Source organism: Osmerus mordax, chromosome 18, assembly GCF_038355195.1.
Source record: "Osmerus mordax isolate fOsmMor3 chromosome 18, fOsmMor3.pri, whole genome shotgun sequence".
Classification (NCBI taxonomy): domain Eukaryota; kingdom Metazoa; phylum Chordata; class Actinopteri; order Osmeriformes; family Osmeridae; genus Osmerus; species Osmerus mordax.
The window spans coordinates 7620021-7641740 of record NC_090067.1 but is presented as its reverse complement, the minus strand read 5'-3'; the positions used below and the strand labels follow the sequence as shown (position 1 = coordinate 7641740).

Below are 21720 nucleotides of genomic sequence, written 5' to 3'. Positions count from 1 at the left end.
TGGCCTGGTACCCCCATGCTTGAACCCCGTCCCGCCCACCTTCCATCCTTGAGTTCCTATAACTGTAGAATAGCTGTATGAAAATACAGTATCTGTATTAAATGTCTGTCACAGAAAAATAAAGATGTGAAATAAAGAGATGGATACTTCAATCATGCCAGGCCTGCCTCTGTGTTTTCTGTTCCTGTGTGGTGGAGTTACCCAGTTCTCACTAACAATATTATTGTTTTTTATCACTTAAACTTCTGTAAATGTGAAGGATAACACAGAATGTACTACCGGTAGTCTATATCAAAAGTAAAGGGCCTTCATGTGTTTTACTTGCATTGCTAATAAATGTAAAATAAAGTAAACTAATTATGTTTAGGAAATTCATGAAAGTGTTTCATTGGTCGCATATCAAACCCAGGCATGCACCCCCAATCCTCGTCTCTCAAATGCAGCAGCTGCCCCTCACTCGGCAGGTGAGAATTCTACCACTGACCCACTTATGCTTGACAGGTTTTTTTCAGCCTGACTCACTGCATGTTTTATGAAGGTGCTAGCTTCAGCCACTAGGGGGTCTAATTGTTACAATTTAACACCACAGTTGACACACACACACACACACACACACACACACACACACACACACACACACACACACACACACACACACACATACGGGGTCTCTTACATGAACAGATTGCCATCACAAGCACACAGATGGCCAGAGCTATGTACATTGGAACAAATAAATTAAATAGCATTCAGTAGCACATAAACCTTTTATTCAAGTAGTTTTCAGGTACAGTAAGAAGGGTTTGGTTTCTTGTCATTGGCTGAGGAGTTACAGACCAGTGACTCAACCAATCGGTGCGAGGAAGTTAAGGAGGAGCAATTTCAGGAGCTAAATTACAATCACAGTTGTGCTCGTGACACACTGGCTCATTTCACAGAGGTGAACACAAACACCCAGTGTGAACATAACCACAAGGAGTGCATTAGTTAATACAATATATGGTTAATTTCTAGGGTAGATTGTGTGGTAGGTGAAAAAGCCCAAGCCTAACACTAGTGCAGCACTTCATAGACACACGTATGTGCACACACAAACCCCCATTGCAGCTTTCAACTTTGGGATAAGGACTGAGTCATGTGACGTTCTAGGAGCAGTCAGCTGGTCCCCAGGCTGCGTCTAGGCCCGAGCGTTGATGATATCAACAAACTCGGGCTTGAGAGAGGCCCCGCCCACCAGGAAGCCATCCACGTCAGCTTGGGAGGCGAGCTCTTTACAGTTGGCCCCGGTGACGGAGCCTGGGAAAGGGGGTGAGCAGGTTAGAGGGTGAAACGAGGAGGAGGAAAAGAAAGAGAGAGGGGGATTGGAGGGATGAAGAAAATAGAAAAGAGAGAGAGAAAAAGGTGAGAGAGAGGGAGGAAGGAGAGACAGACATCGTACTTATCTGTGTCAAATCTGCGTGTTTGCCCAGGTAGACTGACAGCCAACGAGGAAATTTTTTTTTTTACGTAAGAAACTTTTGAGGAATGGCTGGATAATGCAAGGAAAAGCCCAGCAGACAGTGTTCCTCACTGACCTCCGTAAATGATGCGTACAGACTCTGCCACGTCCTCAGAGACGTTGGTCCTCAGCCACGCCCTCAGCTGCTCATGCACCTCCTGGGCCTAGCATAGAGGACAGAGGTCAGGGTTACACACACACACACACACACACACACACACACACACACACACACACACACACACACACACACACACACACACACACACACACACAACCACACATACACACGGATGGATGCTGACCTGCTCTGGTGATGCGGTCTTGCCTGTGCCAATGGCCCAAACAGGCTCGTAGGCAAGAACCACCTTCCCCCAGTCCTTCACGTTGTCTGAAACAACCACCGCCGCCAGGTTGGACAAAAGATCATTGCATGACAACAGTCAACACAAAAAGGCAGAAGACTCTGTAGTCACAAGATGGATGCCATTCTGTGGGTCATCTCTCCCAGGTGAGGCTTCTAATGGTCTAAACATGGCCTGATTCAATGGCTGAACCATTAGACAAGGCATTGACCAGTGGTGAACGTGTGGTAAAAGGGTAAGGATTATCAGTCAAGCTATGTAACAGTGGTCAAGGCCCAGTGGTCAGTGGTAATTTAACATTTTACTACAGGGTTTTTGGTCTTCCCCTGTGGTCACTCAGGTTGCATTCACTAATGACCACATTATGACCACGGTGTTCACCTGCGATGACCTGAGTCTGGGCGTACACCACCTCTTCTGTTGTCCCCGCCTCCCTCTCCTCCAGCTTCTCTCCGATGCAGGCGATGACCCCAAGATCATTCTCGAGGGCATGAGCCACCTTCTGACCAATTAGCTCATCACACTCTCCAAAAACATGGCGCCTCTCGGAGTGGCCCAAGATGACCCATTCTACCCCACAGTCCTTTATCATGGCTGGGCTGGGAAGGAGAGGAGGTGGGAGAGAGAGACACAAGATGAGTTGGAGAGAAGGAAGTAGTGAGGGGGACAAAGATTCCTTGTTCTCTTACAGGTGATGTTTGGTGTGTGTTTTCAGCATGCAAGACAGTGTGTTTAGACAGTGTGTTGGGTATAACCACCTGATCTCTCCAGTGAAGGCTCCCTTGGACACCTTGTAGCAGTTCTGGGCTGCCACACCAATCCTGGCATCCAAGCTGGAGCGGACATAGTCCAGGTAGATGGTGGGGGCACCACACACCACCTCTGAGAGAGAGAGAGAGCGAGAGAGAGAGAGAGAGAGAGAGAGAGAGAGAGAGAGAGAGAGAGAGAGAGAGAGAGAGAGAGAGAGAGAGATGGAGTTGTCAGGTGACTTCAATGTCCATGTCACTGACGCAGGGCTAATTTATACTTAACCCATTTCAGTATTTATGCTTGTTCATTATACTCGGTTTAAATTATGCATAGGCAGATTATGGGTGAGAAGAAGACCAGCGTGTCAGCGCATTGAGCTAAATTTGGACTAACGTTAAAGAGATTTGGAGAGTCAATAATAGCATCATACTGCACTAGTTTACCGGTTTCGTCGTGGAGGCTAGCAGTATTCAGGGTTGTTATTAAGTCACCAAGACTTTTTTTGTCGCCGTTCATCTTCCAGTTTCCACCGACGAAAAATGTTCTTGACGACATGACTGAATGATGATGAATACCAGTGCAAATGAATAACAGACGCAAGAGACCTGGAAAGAGATGGGTCGAAGCAACTGTGCGTATACTTTTCCTTTCAGTTGCCGCCCCCTTTAGCTATAGCTTCTGCGTATTGGCTCACAATCTCGTTTGTTCTCTCTGGTTTGCTTTCCAGAGGCGGGGTTAAGATTCTCCCGGCCAATTGTTAAACTGATGTGCGTTCCTTTTTTCTCCCTTTCAGCCAATAGTTTTACTCATGCATGTTGATTTCCTGGATATTTAAATGCCGTAAAAAACATTTATAATTGGACGACACGTGACATTGCTAACTCAACCCGTCTAGTCAAGAAGAGGTGAACTAATGCTATAATCTCAGACTTGAATACACTTAATAAGTCTATAGCCTCCATCCTCTTTCTATTCTACAGTGAAAAACTGTGCTATGGTCAATCATGCTAACATGTTGCTCTCACTGAAAGACACACCATGAGAGCTTTCAAACACACAAAAAAAAAAAAAAAAGCAAGACCCCAAGTTTTGGGAGGTATCTTTTATTGAGCTATTCTGCATGCAAAAATGTTGATATGCATGATGCCATGTATCAAGGGTTATGGTGTTAGGGCAAGGCTGTAATCATAATATATATGGGGGGGACACATCCGCCCCCCAATATTCAAATCTGGTTGTCTGTTGCCTAAAGTCAATTATTACAACGTCATGACCCATGTCATATGTATATTTTTTTTTAAACTTGAATATTGAGTTAGATACTTCTATAGTTGAACTCCTAGAGTTTCAAATTACTGACTTTCACTCGCAGAACAGTGCAGTTCTGAGGAAGTTATTACAAGTAAAGAAGTTGGGTACTTTTTTACAAGTGTTCACAGAGACCATTAGATTTTTGTCTGCCTCAGGACTTCATTTCTGGTAGCTTTGCCGCAATTTCTTCCTCAGTCTATGCTGTGCATGTCCTTGTGTGACAATATGTTTGACAGTATCACTGACGTCTTGTTTTGTGTTCAGTTGTACAGAGGGTGGTGTTTGTAAAGCAAAATGTGTGTTGATAAAGCATTTTGAAGGTGTTGTCATGGAGTGTGTTGGCTGTTAGTAGGGGACCCTCAGGTGCCAGGTGTTGTGTCCTTGAGCCAAGAGTCAGCTGGGTGTCATGACAACCACCCCGCTCACTCCGGGTCTCTTGCTGACCTCAGCAGCTGTGTCCTCAGTGTGACAAAACCCCAGATGACTCAAACACACACACCAGGGGCGTAACCACGGGTAGGCCCAGGACTACCCAATTTGTTCTAAGGCCTACCCGAAAACGAAAATATCTCCGAAAAATTATGCACCGGGTGCACATCGCATCGTAAATAAGTAAAAAAAAACTGAAAAGATGCCTATCCATATTTTTCTAGGCCTACCCAAAAATATTATTCTGGCTACGCCCCTGACACACACACGCACACACACACATTTGCACACACACATGCCAACAAGGTGTTAATGCAGAATTCTAGGTTTATTAGAAAGGGTTTCAACACGCATTGCATTTTTACATTGGTTACTGCAGATGTGTCAAAGTAGGCCTACTACTAAATGCAGCCCAGAGGGAAGATATTGGTTTACTTCAACAGCATTTTTCCCTGATACAACTCAGCATTGCTGAACCATAGAAGTAGTGGTTGGGTGGACAGCCTGTCTCATGAGTGACAGACTATATGATTGGACCATGTTTCAGAAGCACATTGTATTTGTATGGTGAAAGTTATGGTGGCCATTTTGGATCAAGTCAAAGCAACTGTTACCTTCCAGTGGTACACATCATCTGGGTATGTGTGACCAAACGGCACTGTACATAAATTCTGCATTCTAACATGTTACCTATAAAATACAAATAAATGTACATATCATCTTTTTATTAAACTAATAAGTGCGGAATTTAAATGTCAAAGATCTCATAAAGACAATAAAAATAGATCTGTAATTCTGTCATTCTAAATTTCAATTCATGTTCATTATTAGTCTGTATTCATTTCACAAGTTTTTTTGTATTGTCAAAAATCTATACCTGCAATTGTCATTCTCACTTTAGATACAATAAGAGCTTGTTTTTATTCAATAAACATTAATCCATTTAAATAATGTCTCAAATATGCTATGTTTTGGTGTTTGCCATTGTCTTGATATCGATATTCTCAACAATAACCTGAAAACTCTTTTGTACATGAATGGGGATGCAATGATTTCTGATTCAGATTCCATTTATACAGTAAGTTCTATCACGTCCCATCCGTCTCTGGTCACACTTGCATTCAATGATGAGGATGAGGGAGAGAGAGAGAGGAAGATCTAGTACCAAAACATCCTCGGGAAAACTCCCCAAAAACCAATATTTGCCATCATCCTTAGATCTCTCCTGTTGATGTTTCCTCCTGCCTCCTCCTCTCCTCTGCATTCCTCCTCCCCTGTCTCCCCCTCCCCCTCTCCTGGCGTGGCCGCTGGAGGATCCAGCTCAGTTCCAGATCTTCAGGAAGCTGTCCCAGGAGCCTGTGCAGACGCCCATGCCATCAGGAGGTACCCCAGTGCAGCTTACTCTGTTGTCGTGGCCAGACAGTACACCTGAGAGAGGGATCAAGAGAAGAAGAGGAGAGGAGGGAAGGGGAGACAGGAAGAGGAGAGAAGGGAAGGGAAGACAGGAAGAGGAGAGAAGGGAAAGGGAGACATGAAGAGGAGAGAAGGGAAGGGGAGACAGGAAGAGGAGAGAAGGGAAGGGAAGACAGGAAGAGGAGAGAAGGGAAGGGGAGACAGGAAGAGGAGAGAAGGGAAAGGGAGACAGGAATAGGAGAGAAGGGACAGACAGAAGATGAAAGGAGGAAAGACAAGAGTTGAAAAGGTAAAAGGATAGAAAGACAGAAACTGGTTAGACCCTAATCTAAGTAACCCTACATCACGTTTTTACATTTACATAAACATTTACATATTTAGTAGAAGCTTTTCAGATCAAGGATCAGAAGTGTTTTTCAGAGTCAAGGAGCTTTCTGTATTTACCGGGCACAGTGCAAGGGATGGTGGAGCGATAATAACATAGCAACTACAGTGCAACTTTAACATCTCAGTTAACACTACAGTATTACATAGGACAGTGCAGCAAAAACTTTAAATCCCCTCTACCGTTCAGTTCCATCCTACCCCTATTTTCCCTTCCTTATCTTTGTCTTTCATTGTCTTTCTCATCCTCTGTCATACTCACCAACTTTCTCGCCCTTCAGCGTGTCCCAGATGTTGCAGTTGAAGTCATCATAGCCGGCAAAGATGAGACGTCCCGACAGAGAGAGGGCCAATGACGTAACACCAGAATTCAGGCTGGATTCCTGGTAACCAATCACCTCCTGGTCTGAGCGGAGGTCGAACATCTTGCAGGTGCAGTCGTCTGAGCCAGTCACCACTGCATTGCCATTAGGGAAGAACTGGAGGGAAAAGAGAAAAACCGAATAGGTGAAACGGATGTTTTACCAGTACACAGTGGAAGACAGGAACACAGCACATCCTATTGACTGTGTCCACTCAACACCTCTGAAATGTGTGCAACTGAGTGGAAAATGGCTTTACTAAAGTCTAATAGGGCTCTCACCTGGATGGCGTTGATGTCACTGGTGTGCCCGATGAACGTCTGCTTGCAGCCGCCATCCCTGACGTCCCACAGCTTGGCCTGGGAGTCGCAAGCTCCAGAAATGAAGGTGTTCATGTCTGGAGACAAGGCCAGGGACATGCAGTCTCCCACATGGTTCATGTAGATCACCTTCTGCTTGCCAGTCTCCAGATCCCACAGACAGCTGGAGGAGAGGAGGGAGATTGAGGAGAGGGGGGAGACAGAATAGAGGGGAGGGAGGTGGACAGAGGTGGTGGTTGCTAGAATGTTCGCTTTGAAACGCTGGCTTTGGAATTCTTTTCTTTTTACACAACGTTGTACATGTTGTAGGTAGCATCACGGTTGTTTTCATTCTGAGTAAATATAGTTGCTGTATTAACTACTGTAGCCAACAACCTTGACCCTAACTCTAACCAGCTGTTATGTCCAATCAAAGCAGAGTGTCTCACCAGGTGGTGTCTCCAGAGGCAGTCAGGATCTCAGTGTCACTCAGGAAACGGCAGCAGGATAGGTATCCTGGATTTTTTTAAATAATAAACAATGAAGCAAAACAAAACAGTACTTTAAGTAATCTGTCCTCCATACAGGCTTGCATGATCTCAAATGGTAATAAGATCACATTTTACACTACAACAAAGTAACAATTCCAAAATATGACATCTATTAGGGATGACGCAATGTACTGTAGCATACTGGACTAACCTGTCCTGTGCTGTGCTAGCCTGTGTTTCCTGTGTGTGCTGTATATTGTAGCCTACTGGAAAGCCCTGTGCTGTGCTAGGCTGTGTTACCTGTGTGTGCGTCCAGCTCCCTGAGGGTCTTTACGCTGGTAGCCTTGATGTTGTACACGGTGCACATGTTGTCTAGTCCTCCACTGGCCACTAGGTTGCCAGAGGGGGCAAATGCGCAGGTCATCACCCAGGAGGACTTGAGGGGTACCGCGTTCACCTGGTAACACAAAGGAACAATTTTGTCTGCCATTTTATCTTAATCTATGTAAGTCTATAAATCTACGTTTATTGTTATTTAAGGTTGTTTGAAAATGGTTACATGTACAGTATAATCAACTAACCAACCAACCAAAAAACAAATGAATCAACCAAGGGGATACAATCTAAACTTTTCCTACCTTCATTCCACTGTAAGTGTCCCAGATAAGCAATTTGCCATCCTGTGACGCACTAACCATTTGCCTAGAGGAAAAAGACAGACAGCTCATTGAGTGTGTATTAAAGTTTAGGGGTTTCATGTGAATGTAATTACAGTCCATTGCAAGACCATGGACTCAATGAAGTTCCACCAATGATATAGAGGGGTGATTCACTTCCCTCATCACACCCTTTTACAAAACAACTCTTTAATGTGCCCAACTCACCTGGAGTCAGTGAGCCAGTGCATGGCATAGATCTTGGCCAAGTGGCCCTTCAATGTCTTTCTGGTCTTCAGTTGGACCCGGGGAGCAGATGCCACGCCAGAGGCTGCAGAGACCATGTCAGTGTCAGCCACAGCCTTGCGGGCCGCCTAGTGGTGTGAAGGGGAAACACAGGTAGGGAACTCAGTTCAGGCTCATTTTGTGAGAGTGATGGTTCAGAACATGTTTGGAATGTTGTTAGTGAACATAACTTACATCTTACAACGGGTTAAGGCCTCTGATGAGTGTGATCATGTTAAAATATAGGAACAGTGTAATAACATGGGTAGCTATAACAGAGGCATAGCCACAGGTAGGCCTGGGTAGGCACAGGCCTACTCAATTTGTTCTAAGGCCTACCCAAAAACGAAAATATCTCAGAAGAATTATGCACTGGGTGCACATCGCAAAGTAAATAAGTAAAAAAACTGAAACGATGCCTATACATATTTTTCTAGGCCTACCCAAAAACATTATTCTGGCTACGCCCCTGAGCTATAACTTGCACTCAAGATGGAAAAACACTAATAGGAAGTCACTGTGACAGGAAGCAGGAAGAGGAAAAGGTGTCCAGGACCAGGAAGTTCTCACCGCAATCTGTGTCTTCAGGCCATCGGCCTCCTTTTTCATCTGCTCCATTTCCCCCATGGCAACGGTTGAGAGGGGAGGTTACCGACGTATATAAACACTAGCAAACATAAAGAGCAAGATGCAGAGAAGAGAAAGAGGGCGAGAAAGTGAATTAAATTGTGTCATTGAGTGCTTTTGATTGCAGTCTTCTTGCATCTTGTATTATAACAATTATACACAGTATCGTACAGTAATGTTAGACTTTCATACGAAGCCCATGCCCAAGACTAGGATGAGCCCAGGATCAGCTATCTGTGGGTCCACTGCTCCAGTGACCTTGATGTCTAAACTAGGCCATCAGCAGCGCCTCCTCCCTTGGTCAGGCCAGCCAGGGCCTGCGGTAACACACAGGTATAATCCCCACAGCCACCTGACCCACTAGTCTTATACAGGCATAATAAGCTGCATCCTGCTCAAGATACAGGCTCAAGGACTTTTACATCTACATAGACTGCTCTTGGAAACAGGAGACCAAATCCAATCCCATAATGGGTTTGTTTGCAAAATTTGAATTGGTTTCCATAAGGACAACTGTACACGTAATGTCTGAAGTAGTCTTCTGTGTGCGTGAAGGTTCCTAATACCCCAAACTAAGAACATTATGATGACTAATTGAAGACTAATCACCAGTGTAGCATGACTTTGTAGACAGCCTAGCAAAACGGACATGTCACTCAATACAAACCAACTCATCAACTTGTACAAGGAGTGAATGAAACCCCTTCCCACAAGCTAAGGAAGACAAGTAGTTTGGAACAGAGGGATGAGTGTGCCTTTTGCTCTGGTGGTGGTGCTTGGTCTGAGCTATAGGACGAGAGAAAAAGGGAGCTGTGTGGACTAGAGGGCGAGGGCAGGTCTAAGTCCCTGCAGGCCATCTTAAAGGAAGCTTTGCCAGTCCAATCTCCCGTCATCCGATTACTGACTACTCTTTACTCTCAGGATCAGAAAGGAAATCAAGGGAGGGGCCACAACGCAGGAGTAAGACCATAATGTAAGAATGTACGTTAATAATTTGGAGTCATTGTCAAGACATAACTGTACAACAAACCAAATACATGTATTTTGAATGTTGATCATCGAGGCTCTCTTTCAGAGCTGAGTTCTGTAATGTGCAGCTCTGAGAGCTGTGTTAGGTAAATCTTTCTAATGTGACACAGTGCAAAACGTCTTTTTCAGTAAAACTTTTAGAAAATGGATAACATTTCTTGTCATTTGCATCAGACTGAAGTTATTGTGCTCACAGCTAATTTGTGGTTTATCTTTACAATCACAAAGAATGCCACTAGAGCACAGATGAAGGAAAAAGAATTGGGCTGATTTGAGTTGCAGATAGCATTCTCTTTTTTCTCTTCTATGGACAGTCAACTTGGACAGTCGTTCTAACCCAGCATTCTTTTGGTTCGTTAGGGTATGGCCTATAGCTTAGTCTGCTTGCAAATGCAAAGAGGACACTAGTGTGTGTCGGTACAAAACAAACCTGGCTATAAAAAGCTGCCTCAATAAACATTTAACATCAGTTGGGATGAGCATTTCAATTTAGTAGCCATCTTGTTCTGCTGGCATTCCTCTAATTCACCCCTCTTCTTTCACACCCTACTTAAACAAGCTTTGCAGCATGCACCATGGTCAGATGCATGTCAGATCCATGTAATTATATCTGAGAGCCTGCTGAACTCAACATAAGATGCAGAGTAAGGCCCTGCACTGATTTCCTTACCCCTGTCACCGTCATAATGGGATTCCTTGCATACCACAGTAATACAGAAGACTTTGTATTTGTTTGTCCCACAGCCACATCCAGTTTAGAGCATATTTCTGTAGCCTACACACTGGTGGCAGACTGGTGACAGTTTTCCTGTGAAAAGCTCTCTTTCTGTCTCTCTGCCTCTAGTGACTAACTACTACAATGTGTCCTCCTAGCAGAAGACTGGCTCTCCAGGGACTGATGATCTGTGATCTGAGGGTTGACCATGTGTGTATCCATCTCCAGTGGTGTTTCTCCAAAGTTGTCCTAGGTGTTGTTCCTCAGTGATTTGTTAGTTCCATTGCAGTGGTATCCTATATGACAAAAAGGCTGGAAGGACCACGACTGCCAAAGTGTCAAAATCACTCACCTTTCCACAAAATATGTGGTCCTGTTTTTCTCCTTTCTGCTTGGCAGCAGTCACTCTCTCTGTACCTCCGTATCAGCTTCTTCCTGTGACACTAGGCTTTCCTCTCCTCAGTCCCAGACTGTCCTGCTATCCTTCTCTCTCTCTCTCTCATCTGATGCTCTCTCCAACAGACTGGTGGCAGTTTACCTGTGAAAAACTCTCTCTTTCTCTCTCCCTGCCTCTAGTGAGCAACAGATGAGGATTGGAGGGGATGAAGGAGATCAAGGATGAAGAGATAAGCCCGTAGATGGAAATAGAGACTGGGAAGGAGAGAGAGAGAGAGAAAGGGACAGAGAGAGAGAGGGGGGAGGGAGAGAATGGGAATGAGTATGGTGAGAGGAGATAGGTAAACCGATTGGAAAAGAAAATCAGGTTATGAGGTTGGAAGACAGGAGCAGGTGAAACACTCAGAGACCTGGGGAGCAATGGACAGGTGGAGGTGAAAACCTGGATGGAACAGAAGAGATGGTGTTCATATCAAACATAGAAAATAGTGCTATCATGACACTAGAATATTCTTTATTGAAATGTGCACCAACGACCATTCTATTAGATTGTCCTACTTCAATGCTAATACCAGTGCTCGCTATGCTCTGTGTTCAGGCAGTGTTCAATTATCCAGTCCAATAGAATCCCTAATGGGTAGTATCATGGCATCAGCTCTTTGCTTTCAGTCACCTATAGATTAGTCATTCTTACTGGACATCTGCCACTTGACTGAGGGCCAGGATTTTTGTTTTCTGATGTAAAGAATTAGGGGCCCAGCTAGTATGGGCTGACTGGCTGGCTGGTGAGGGAGGGGGTGAGGGAGGGAGGGGAGGGGGTGAGGGATGGGGGTGAGGGAGGGGAGGGTGGTGGGGGAGGGTGGTGGGGAAAAGGGGGTCGGTGAATTTCATAGGGTGTGGCTGCTAACGAGCTGGACCAGAGGGGTTAGGGTTGAGGGTTGAATTAGTTTGTCAGAGCTAATGAGTTGAGCCCAGTTAATCAGGATCTGATGGGATGTCCGGTGAATCTGCAATCTCGTTATGGAATTAGAGCATACCAGGCCGAACGTGCGTCATGGCAGAGAGAGAGAGAGAGAGAGAGAGAGAGAGAGAGAGAGAGAGAGAGAGAGAGAGAGAGAGAGAGAGAACACAGGAAAATGGATAGACAGAAATAGAGATGGAGAGAGACGAACACACCGAGATCTAAGGGTTGGAGATGTAGATGTCTAGAAAGGAGAGGACAGAGGGGGCCGTCCCGTCCGTCAGACTGCTGGGGAGAGCGGCCATCTTCACCTCCCTCTGGTCATCTTCACCTCCCTCTGGTCATCTTCACCTCCCTCTGGCCATCTTCACTCTGACAGATCAGCTAGGTTGATGCTCAGAAAGGGAGAGGGACAGATGTGGGCGGGGTTAAAGATGAGGATGGATGGAGTGCGTGTGTGGTTCCAGTTACTGCATCTGTTCGTCTTAATAGTAGCCGTCTATTAGTTCAGAGGGAGGGATGTTAGATCAGCGTAGGTACGTCACAACAATTAACACCTGATGAACGGGCACAAGTCTAGCCGTTACAGAAGATTAGTTTGGGGTTCTGGGAATGCTGAAGTCTGTCTGGTCAAGCAATGACACCTAATATAGGGAGTCAGGTGGCCGAGCGGTGAGGGAAGCGGGCTAGTAATCCGAAGGTTGCCAGTTCGATTCCTGGCCGTGCCAACTGACATTGTGTCCTTGGGCAAGGCTCTTCACCCTATTTGCCTCGGGGAGAATGTCCCTGTACTTACTGTAAGTCGCTGTGGATAAGAGCGTCTGCTAAATGACTAAATGTAAATGTAATATCCAATGTGCCTGATGACAACCATTAAACAAAACACCCAGTGAAAGATGAGGTAAACCGGTAACTCTATCCATGAGGTATTGGCCAAGGCATTGGGACAAGATCTCAAAGTCTCAGAAAAAAGCACAAACATTGTAGAACTGAGGAATGTAAAACTGCCCATGTATCAGATGTGTTGGAATCAGTTTTATGTGACTTTGTATTTATTTTTTATCAGAAAAAATAACACCAAACAACATGAGTTACAGAGTTTATTTTAAATGCCTCCAACTACCAGTGTATGAGGTCACCTTACTTCTGGTTAGAGATCAGGTTAATCCTTTACCAGCAGCTGCATATAGTGAGTTTGGCAATAGATGACTGCTGCAGTTGATAGTTTGTAGACTCGTAGTGGTATTACATCCAGATTTACACCGTGCACACACACACACACACACACACCTCTGATCCAGCGTTTGATCATCCAAGTTGTCACATTAGAGTGCCACTAGGGGGACTCTTATAGTTAGTTACTTATAGACACTTAAAGTTATACCTTTACTGTAACCACTGCAGTGTAGTGCACATCTGCCAAAATACCATAATACCAGATATTAGAATAGCTAATTACATTTTGTATTTAAACTTAATAGCACCAAACTATACATAGAGTCAGGGAGTCAGGTGGCTGAGCGGTGAGGGAGTCGGGCTAGTAATCCGAAGGTTGCCAGTTCGATTCCCGGTCATGCCAACTGACGTTGTGTCCTTGGGCAAGGCACTTCACCCTACTTGCCTCGGGGGAATGTCCCTGTACTTACTGTAAGTCGCTCTGGATAAGAGCGTCTGCTAAATGACTAAATGTAAATAGAGAGCTGGCTTATAAGTCTTGGTAAAAAGAAAAATGTTATTGACTGTATATGACTAATTATCCTCCACATCTCTCTTCTTTTATTTTTTTTTACCTTCGCATCTATTTGTCCCATAGTTATTCTCTCTTAATTATTAGGCCAACAATTATTCTCTTTTAATTTTCTTAAAATGCACTTTAATTTAGATTTAATTGTATGTAAAGAAACATTTCAAATATTTTCAAAGCAACAATACTGTAGTATAGTCTCTCTCTTTACTTGACTCATACTCTTCCCTGTCACTCTATACCTCCCTCCCTCCACACTTTCTGTAGGTGTCTCTGTCTCTCTCTCACCTCACCCTCCCTCTTTCTCTCCCATTCCAACCTTAATCCTGACTAACTGAGAATGACAGAAGCAGACTAGTGAGCTTCCTGATGGCTCCTGTAACAGGCCCAAAGAGGGGGGCAGTCTCACACAGCTACACAAACCCCTCACCTTTGACCCCACAGTGGGCAGGCTTGCACTGCAGGGGAGATGAAGAAAGCCATCCCACTTAAACCTACGTCAGGCGGTGAGAACAGGAGCCCCGACTGGAAGATTGGCCAAGCGGATGTAGGTTGTAGGCTTATAGACTAAGGGTACATTGATGTTAAGTGTGCAGAGCGGCCTGGCTTTGTGACTTGAAAAAAGGCAATATCTGCACCCAGACCTTCACATATTCAAAGATCTTTGGAAGATGTTTGGGTTCCCTAATGAGAAGATGGTTCAAATCCCATCTGTTACATATGCATGACACAACAATGTTCAGGAGTGTGAACATAAACCCTGGCCTGCTGTGTCTAGCCCGTGTAGCATGCTTAGTCTATAGCTGTTTTCATGTTATTAGTTAACACAAGAGTTGTGTTCTGTCACTTGAAAGGATGCATTCCCTTTTTTTTACTTGTTCTGGTACATATTCTCAGTCAGGTTGTCAGGTAGATGTTTTGCGTTTTTGTGGTTTCCTGAGTGAAATGTACCAATTGTATTTTGTGTCATAGTGGAAGTTGTCCTGTTATGCTCTGTGTCACATATATAGTGAAGTTCAACTAATGTACTGTATCTTAACTGTAAATATGGACCAATGACCACCATATATTATCTTTACTGAATCCCATTTCTTGGAAGACCTCTGTGCCTTCCTGTCAGGTGATGTCTTTATCAGTCTTTATCTATCTGTTTAGGAGGTGTGGTTTGTAAGGTCTGCGAGGCCGCAGCTGGATCACTGTGCCCTCTTCTGGCTGACATCCCTGAGTGAATCAAAGGTCGCTGGAAGGAACCGTTTTGATTCTGTAAGCCTATCAGGTGTATGGGAAGCCTGGAGGAGGAGGGGACAGTGACGCGGGCAAAGGGGGGGGGGGGAGGGGGGAAGGGATACAGGCCAGGAGGGAAGGGAGTATGAAAGTGACAGACAGCAAGATCGATAGATCGATAAAGACGTTGTTGCATGCGTTGTGCATCTAATTGGTACATACTACTTTGTCATCACATTGTGCATGGACTTTGACCCCTTGCTCACACATATGTAACAGTTTGTAGAAAAATGGTTAGTGCAATTTTCTTTACTGTGGAGCAGACCACAGATGCACATGCTCTGCTGTTGTTACTTTGTAATGTCTGTAGTTCAGTTGATGTGACAGATCTTCCACTGAGCTGAGGATTGTGGGTCAAAATAGCCAGAAAAGAATGCTGGCTTGTATACTGCAAAATGCGACTTTATGCAGTAGGACATTGTGGTATTTTTGGCATACTGCATTTGACATACACATTTGTTTCTGGAATACAACTGAGTATGGTGTGTTGGGAGGCCAGTGTGTCTCATCACTTGAATGAACACTGCCACCTAGAGGTTGAAAATAATATGTTGGTTGGGTTATTGCAAGGTTTCTTGTTTGTAATGTTTGGGACAAGTGCATTTATATGTCTAATTTACAGCCATTACTGAGTCATTTAACGTGATACAATTACAAGTCATTTGACATTACGAGGCATTTTACATTTGAACAAAACCCCAACTTGATAAATGGATAAACTTTCAATGGAGAAAATTCCCATTAAGAGAGATAGTGGTTAAAGCCTCACAACCACAACACAAGAACCCTAGGACTTTCAAATACAAAAACAAGAAAAACTATAAAACACTGTAGAAGAATTACACAAAAAATAAAAGCCCTGTTAGTACCTATAACTAGTAACTATCTATAATCTATTATGGAATCTATCATCAAACTATCTTATGACTGAATCAATATTTTGATAGTGTTATACAATCTATATTCTCTAACCCTAACCCTTTGTCTATATTGAAGTTACACAGCCATCATTTATGTAGGCATTTTTTCGAGGCCCAATGGAAGATCTATTCATGGAGCCTACAACCTCAGGTTATGTTGCGCTTGTTTTCACTACTGGGGTGCTCCCATCTCTTTCTCGCAGATGAAAGGCCAGTGCATGGAGCAGGGGGCGTCGTACCAGCTCTGGATGGCCTTGCGCTCCAGCACCTGTGTCTTCACAATGTAGCCGCAGTCCTCGTCGATGTGGTTGTTAGGCTCGCCCTTTTCCCAGAAACTACAAAAAAGGCGAGAGAAAATAGTTCTCCGAATGAGATGGGCTTGTTGCTTCAGCGGTCAAGCGCAGACAGACAACCACACACACTTCACACGCATGCACACACACTCACACATTTGGGTATGTATGGTTGACCAGACTGAAGTAGGAAGTACAACGTATAAACAGATGGAGAAGAAAAAGAAGATGAGAAATATTTGGAGGGGGGGGTGAAAAGAGGATCAAGGGGGGGAGATGAGAAGGAGAGGAAAGAGGTTGAACAGACAGGGCAAAGAAGACAAGTCAGCTAAATAAGTCAAATCAGCAGATCAAAGGAGAACTAACTATACTAAATATACAACCACTTCAACAAACCATAAGAAAAACAATCCCAGAAACAGGAAGATAAATCATGTGAAGATTAGGGGGAATATGATGACACAGCAGAAGGGGGGGAGCCAGCATGACCAGGGGTGAGCACCTGAAGCTGGTGGCATTGTTTACTCAGCCTTTACTAGTAACTGTAGTAAATGTTCTGGGTTAAGAACTTGGATGACAGCAAATTTCCTTCTTCTCAATTTGGATAAAACAGAGGTTCAAATTTTCGGTCCTAAAAAATTAAGAAATAATTTATCCAATCTGACCTTAGACTTAGACGGCATCAAAGTCTCTCAAAGCTGGTAAAAAATCTAGGAGTCACAATGGACCCAGACCTTTCATTTGAGTACCATATTAAGCAAATTACCAGAACTGCATTTTTCCATCTACGTAATATAGCCAAAATACGAAAATTCCTCTCAAAGGATGATGCCGAAAAACGAATACATGCATTTGTTACATCCCGACTGGACTACTGCAAAGTGTTGTTCTCTGGCCTCCCAATTACTGACTTAAACATTTTACAGCGGGTGCAAAATGCTGCTGCTAGATTATTAACTAGAACCAGAAAGTTTGATCACATAACAATCTACTCTCGTCTCTACACTGGCTCCCTATCCAAGCCAGAGCTGATTTCAAAGTTATATTACTAACTTACAAATCTCTGCATGGATTGGCACCACTTTACCTCTCTGGTCTCCTTGCACCCTATCACCCTGCAAGGACACTTAGATCTCAAGATGCCGGCTATCTGGTGCTTCCCAAAATTAAGAAAGAAACTGCTGGAGGCAGGGCGTTCTATACAGAGCACCTCTTCTCTGGAACAAATTTCCTGTCTCAATTAAGGAGGCTGATACTGTTTCGACATTCAAAATGAGGTTAAAAACGTTCTTGTTTAGTCAATTTTATGACTGCTAAAGATAAATGTGTGTATGTACTTTCTATGTAAACCTGGGGTGTGTGTGTTTGTCTGTGTGTATCACATAACTTTTAAACTGCAATTAAAGCTTCTATATGTTCACGTTGCCCATCTAGATTTTACAAATAAAGTAAACCTGTTACTGTATATTGTTATTGTTATAGTTTCTGTTACTAGTTGGTGACAACAATGGACAGAGCATTCTCACCCTTATTCTATAAATATAACTTATTTTAGAGTTCTTTCCCCTGGAACAGATTTCATGTTCCAACCGAGGGGGGCTGGCGCTGTCTTAGTATCTAGGGCTGCATATGTGAAGCCCTCTGTGACATGCTTGCTTGTAAAAAGGGCTATACAAATACATTTTGATTTGATTTGATTTAAAAGGGAAAGCTTCCTGTCCCCAGTCCACAAAGAGCACCCCTCCAAAAACACCCATTCTCAAAGATCAAAGAGACAGAGGGAGAAAGAGGACGGGAATAAGAGAGGGATGAAGAGTGAGAAGAGAAAAGCAACAGACTGCCTCTCACACTCTGTTCCAATATTTGTCCTTTCCCAGAGTCACAGTCCATTAGTTTTGAGATAGAATCCGTCACAATTCTAAAAGGTCTAATAAAGCCACTTTAGTATGTTCTAGGTACTTGTACAACAGTGGAACTGTACCCTCCAACCAGCTTGGTTCCATCCACCCAGACCCAGTCATCTTCGGTGGACTCATCACTGAGCCCAAACCAGTAGGCGTTCCAGTGACCTCGAGGCAGCTGGTCCCACACAAATGTCTGGACACAAGACACAGAAGTTCCATGCATCAAGTACACTGTAGTTCCCCTCCATCCATCCCTCCACCCTTTCTCTGTCTTTTCCCTCCACCCCCCTTCGCCACAGATGAACTGTGCTGTGATGACCACCACCCTCTCCTCCTCTCCTATCCCCTTTATTCTCTACCATTTTTCTATCTCTCCCTCCTTCCCTGCCTTCTTCTACTCCCTGCATCCCTCCCTCCTACCTGTTCCTCGGGGGTGTGTATGATGGCTAGGTGTCCATCCATCTCCTGACAGAAGTTCTGACCATCCTCCCAACTGTCACTGAAGGATGAGATGTAGTAGCAGCTGCTGTTAAACTGGAGCCAGGGATGAGCACATGGGATGGTGGTTGCAGGACTCTTGGGGGCTACACATATGACACACATGGGTGAATTAGTTTCTTGTCAACATAACACGACACACTCTCACACTTTAGTACACAGACACACACACACTGCATACCAGATGTTACCGCTTGAGGCCCAGTCTGGGTCAGCAGCTGGTCTCTCTCCTTCTGCAAGTCATCTCTCTCCTTCTGCAAGTCATCTCTCTCCTTCTGCAAGCCATCTCTCTCCTTCTGCAAGTCGTCTCTCTCTTTGTGTAGCTTGGCCAGGGATTCTGTTAGCACCGCTACGTCAGCGGACTGGGTCTGCATCTGGGTCTGGCCTTCAGACTGGTTCTGGGGAGCAACCTGTGGGCCAGGCAGACCTTGGGCCTGGTTCCTGGCTGTGAGGAACAGGAAATTGGGGTTGGTCCAAGCAGGAAAATGTAATTTTCTTAATTAAGCAGACTATCTTTTCCAAAGCAATGTACACATAGCGCATGATAGAAAGTACAGACTCACACGTACACACACACCTCACACCTCTCTATTTCACACACACACACACACACACCTTACCGACAACAGGTTCTACTCACAGTAGGCACTGACCGCAACGAGGGAGATCAGCAGGACAGCACACAGAACAGCCAGACACATGGAGGCCAACCTGTAGGACCCCTGGCCCCCCTGTCTGGAGGCCCCTCTCCAAGGTGTCACCGACAACACTGCTCCCACACACAATACAAGTAGAATACATCTGGAAAACAATATGATTGCTCTCTGCTGCCAACAGCGAGGTAAGTACAGAATCGACCTGCATGTAAGTGGACACACAGTATGTGTGATTCTAACTGTGTATGAGGAACTGAAGAAATGACGAGTGAGAGAGACTGTATGTCATCTGTCAGTTAATCCTCCTGTTGTCTTAAGAAATACTAACACCTATTACCTTTGGGTCACTATGACGACATAGTGACCCGACTCACCTTTTCCATCGTGATAGGGTTAGATAACACAGGGACTGCCCCTGTGTTATCTCGGGTCATATTGACCCTCAGACAATACACATAACGTTTTTGGTGGCTGCTACAAAGAAACTTACTTCTTAATTTCCCAATTGTTCATTCTATAGGTAATTTTTGCAAACTACACTTAAATTGATGTTTTTGTAATTGTCTTAGGTATAAATATGACTTTTCACAATGGGTTAGGGTTCAACAGTGGCGGTTCTACATTGAATTACACCCAGGGCGAGACGCCATTCGCCCCCCCCCCCCCCCCCCCCCCCCCATTGAAATCAAAAAGCTGTTATGGTAATACCGATTGTGTTCTATACAGCTAAAACAGCCTGGGGTCAAATTGACACCAAACATAATAGGAGGGTTACATAAACATGCCCTTACACGCTAAATGTCTGTTATTACATGCTATATTAATATAACTTTTAGGGAGGAACACTTTTAGTTATGACGTTAAACTATACTTTGTCACGAAATATAGTTGTAGCAAATAGAAAATGTTCGTCTTTGAAACTACCTACAGATTTGAAAAGTCCGTTGGCTAATTACAGGGCCTAAGCTAAATAATGAAAATAAATAATAACTGAACTTGTAACAGTTTTGTTGCAAAGCACACTATTATGGTGAAATGTTATCTCGTGTTTGTTGAGTTAAAACCGAAATATTGTTGTTGCATAGCAAGCATCATAGCAAAAAGGCTAACAAACGTAAGAGTTAGCCTATACCCATTTTTTTTCAATTCGCCATTTCACACAATTAAAAAACCCAAAAATGTGCAGGAACTTTAGGACTATATTTATAATATTATGAATTGTCCGTTCCATTTGGGAGACCCAGTCAGATGAGCTGTCTGTCCCTCTCCCCTTTTTTCACACAGCTTCTGTGCACGGCACCTTCTCAGCAAGCAGGGGTGCCTGCAGCTGCCTGAAGGGGGCGCCAATTTGCCAATTCCCCACACAGTGAAATGATAGAAAAGAGAAAACCGCTTCGCGGCGCAGAGATTTTTATTTATTTATTTTATGCTCGTGCGCCCCCCACGTGACATGAAAAAATGGGGGTTCAAATGGATTTGAACCTATGAACCAGGTTCTCTTTATATGAAAGGGGTGAGTCAAATCTAGTCTAAAGTCTGTTACGCAATCTAGGGGTTGCCAGTGTTGCATAAAAAATCCCCCCAATTGATGCAAAAGATTATCTAAAGCATCGTGTTTTAGCAGGGGGGCGAGAAGTTTTATTTCTACAAACAATATCATTCACATGTCAACTTTAAGGAATTATTATTTTACAATCGTGAAATTGTGAAAACAGTTGACAAGGAACAGTTTGAATTTTAATTCTGAAAGCCTAAAGTTGTAAATTGCATTTGCATTGACATGCACATCTGTTCTTGCATAATCTAGATTCTATAGTTGAGATACTTCATCATAACCAAGATTTCTGCGTCACATCAAGTGTTTGATTAAGGTCGCGATGAACATATTTTAAACGATCAACAACAATGGTAGTTAATACGTCTTACCTGAATTGTGTTGAACACCTGGACCGCTCGCATCAGACTCGTCTAAATAGGAACGCTCATTGTCAATAAGTTTGGAATACATTCCGTCGGACAGGGTTGATTCCGCATTAGTCGACATTCTAGTAGCCTATTTACAATAAAACGTGCCTCCTTGTGTGGAAAGGTGCATCTGAGTCGATTCAGCAAAATGCAAATATTAGTTTATTGGTTATGAGAAGTCAACTAGCCCACGCTCGCGGTAGCCTAGTGTTGCGCAAGTTAGACTAGGACAACACTTCGTCAAACGGGGAGGGGAGGACCCAAAATGTTGAATGAATTGAGTAGTGAGTGACGAGTGGTTGTCAAATTGTAATTCTCTAATCTCGATACATTTTTTAACAACTGGCGCGAGACTGGCGCGAGACAATAAAGTGAAGATGGCAGCAAAGTAGAGCTACGAGCTCAAACGGAAGCAACTTTGTTATGGAACGAAGATGCTGTGTCGTCTGTTGTATGTTCCCGTCTAAAGCCGACCAAAGTGGCTA

The 21720-nt window shown here is 44.1% G+C and overlaps 3 protein-coding genes across 3 annotated transcripts; all 3 read right to left on the bottom strand.

The window, feature by feature from the left end:
* Window positions 1-762: 762 nt before the first annotated feature.
* LOC136962095 (triosephosphate isomerase A) lies at window positions 763-3218 on the bottom strand. Its single transcript, XM_067255728.1, has 6 exons — window positions 3057-3218; window positions 2622-2745; window positions 2245-2462; window positions 1804-1889; window positions 1575-1662; window positions 763-1296 (listed from the first exon to the last, which is right to left on the bottom strand). The coding sequence occupies exons 1-6, from the start codon at window positions 3166-3168 to the stop codon at window positions 1178-1180; spliced, it is 747 nt and encodes a 248-aa protein (XP_067111829.1). The 5' UTR covers window positions 3169-3218; the 3' UTR covers window positions 763-1177.
* A 2456-nt stretch (window positions 3219-5674) lies between these two features.
* LOC136962088 (guanine nucleotide-binding protein G(I)/G(S)/G(T) subunit beta-3-like) lies at window positions 5675-8870 on the bottom strand. Its single transcript, XM_067255720.1, has 8 exons — window positions 8814-8870; window positions 8187-8332; window positions 7941-8004; window positions 7603-7759; window positions 7261-7327; window positions 6794-6995; window positions 6413-6629; window positions 5675-5781 (listed from the first exon to the last, which is right to left on the bottom strand). The coding sequence occupies exons 1-8, from the start codon at window positions 8868-8870 to the stop codon at window positions 5675-5677; spliced, it is 1017 nt and encodes a 338-aa protein (XP_067111821.1).
* Window positions 8871-13667: 4797 nt separating this feature from the next.
* Window positions 13668-21427, bottom strand: LOC136962699 (C-type lectin domain family 4 member F-like). Its single transcript, XM_067256576.1, has 6 exons — window positions 21197-21427; window positions 19255-19383; window positions 18796-19059; window positions 18537-18700; window positions 18194-18309; window positions 13668-16254 (listed from the first exon to the last, which is right to left on the bottom strand). Exons 1-6 carry the CDS (start codon window positions 21312-21314, stop codon window positions 16092-16094), a joined length of 954 nt encoding a protein of 317 aa, XP_067112677.1. The 5' UTR covers window positions 21315-21427; the 3' UTR covers window positions 13668-16091.
* Between the last annotated feature and the right edge of the window lie 293 nt (window positions 21428-21720).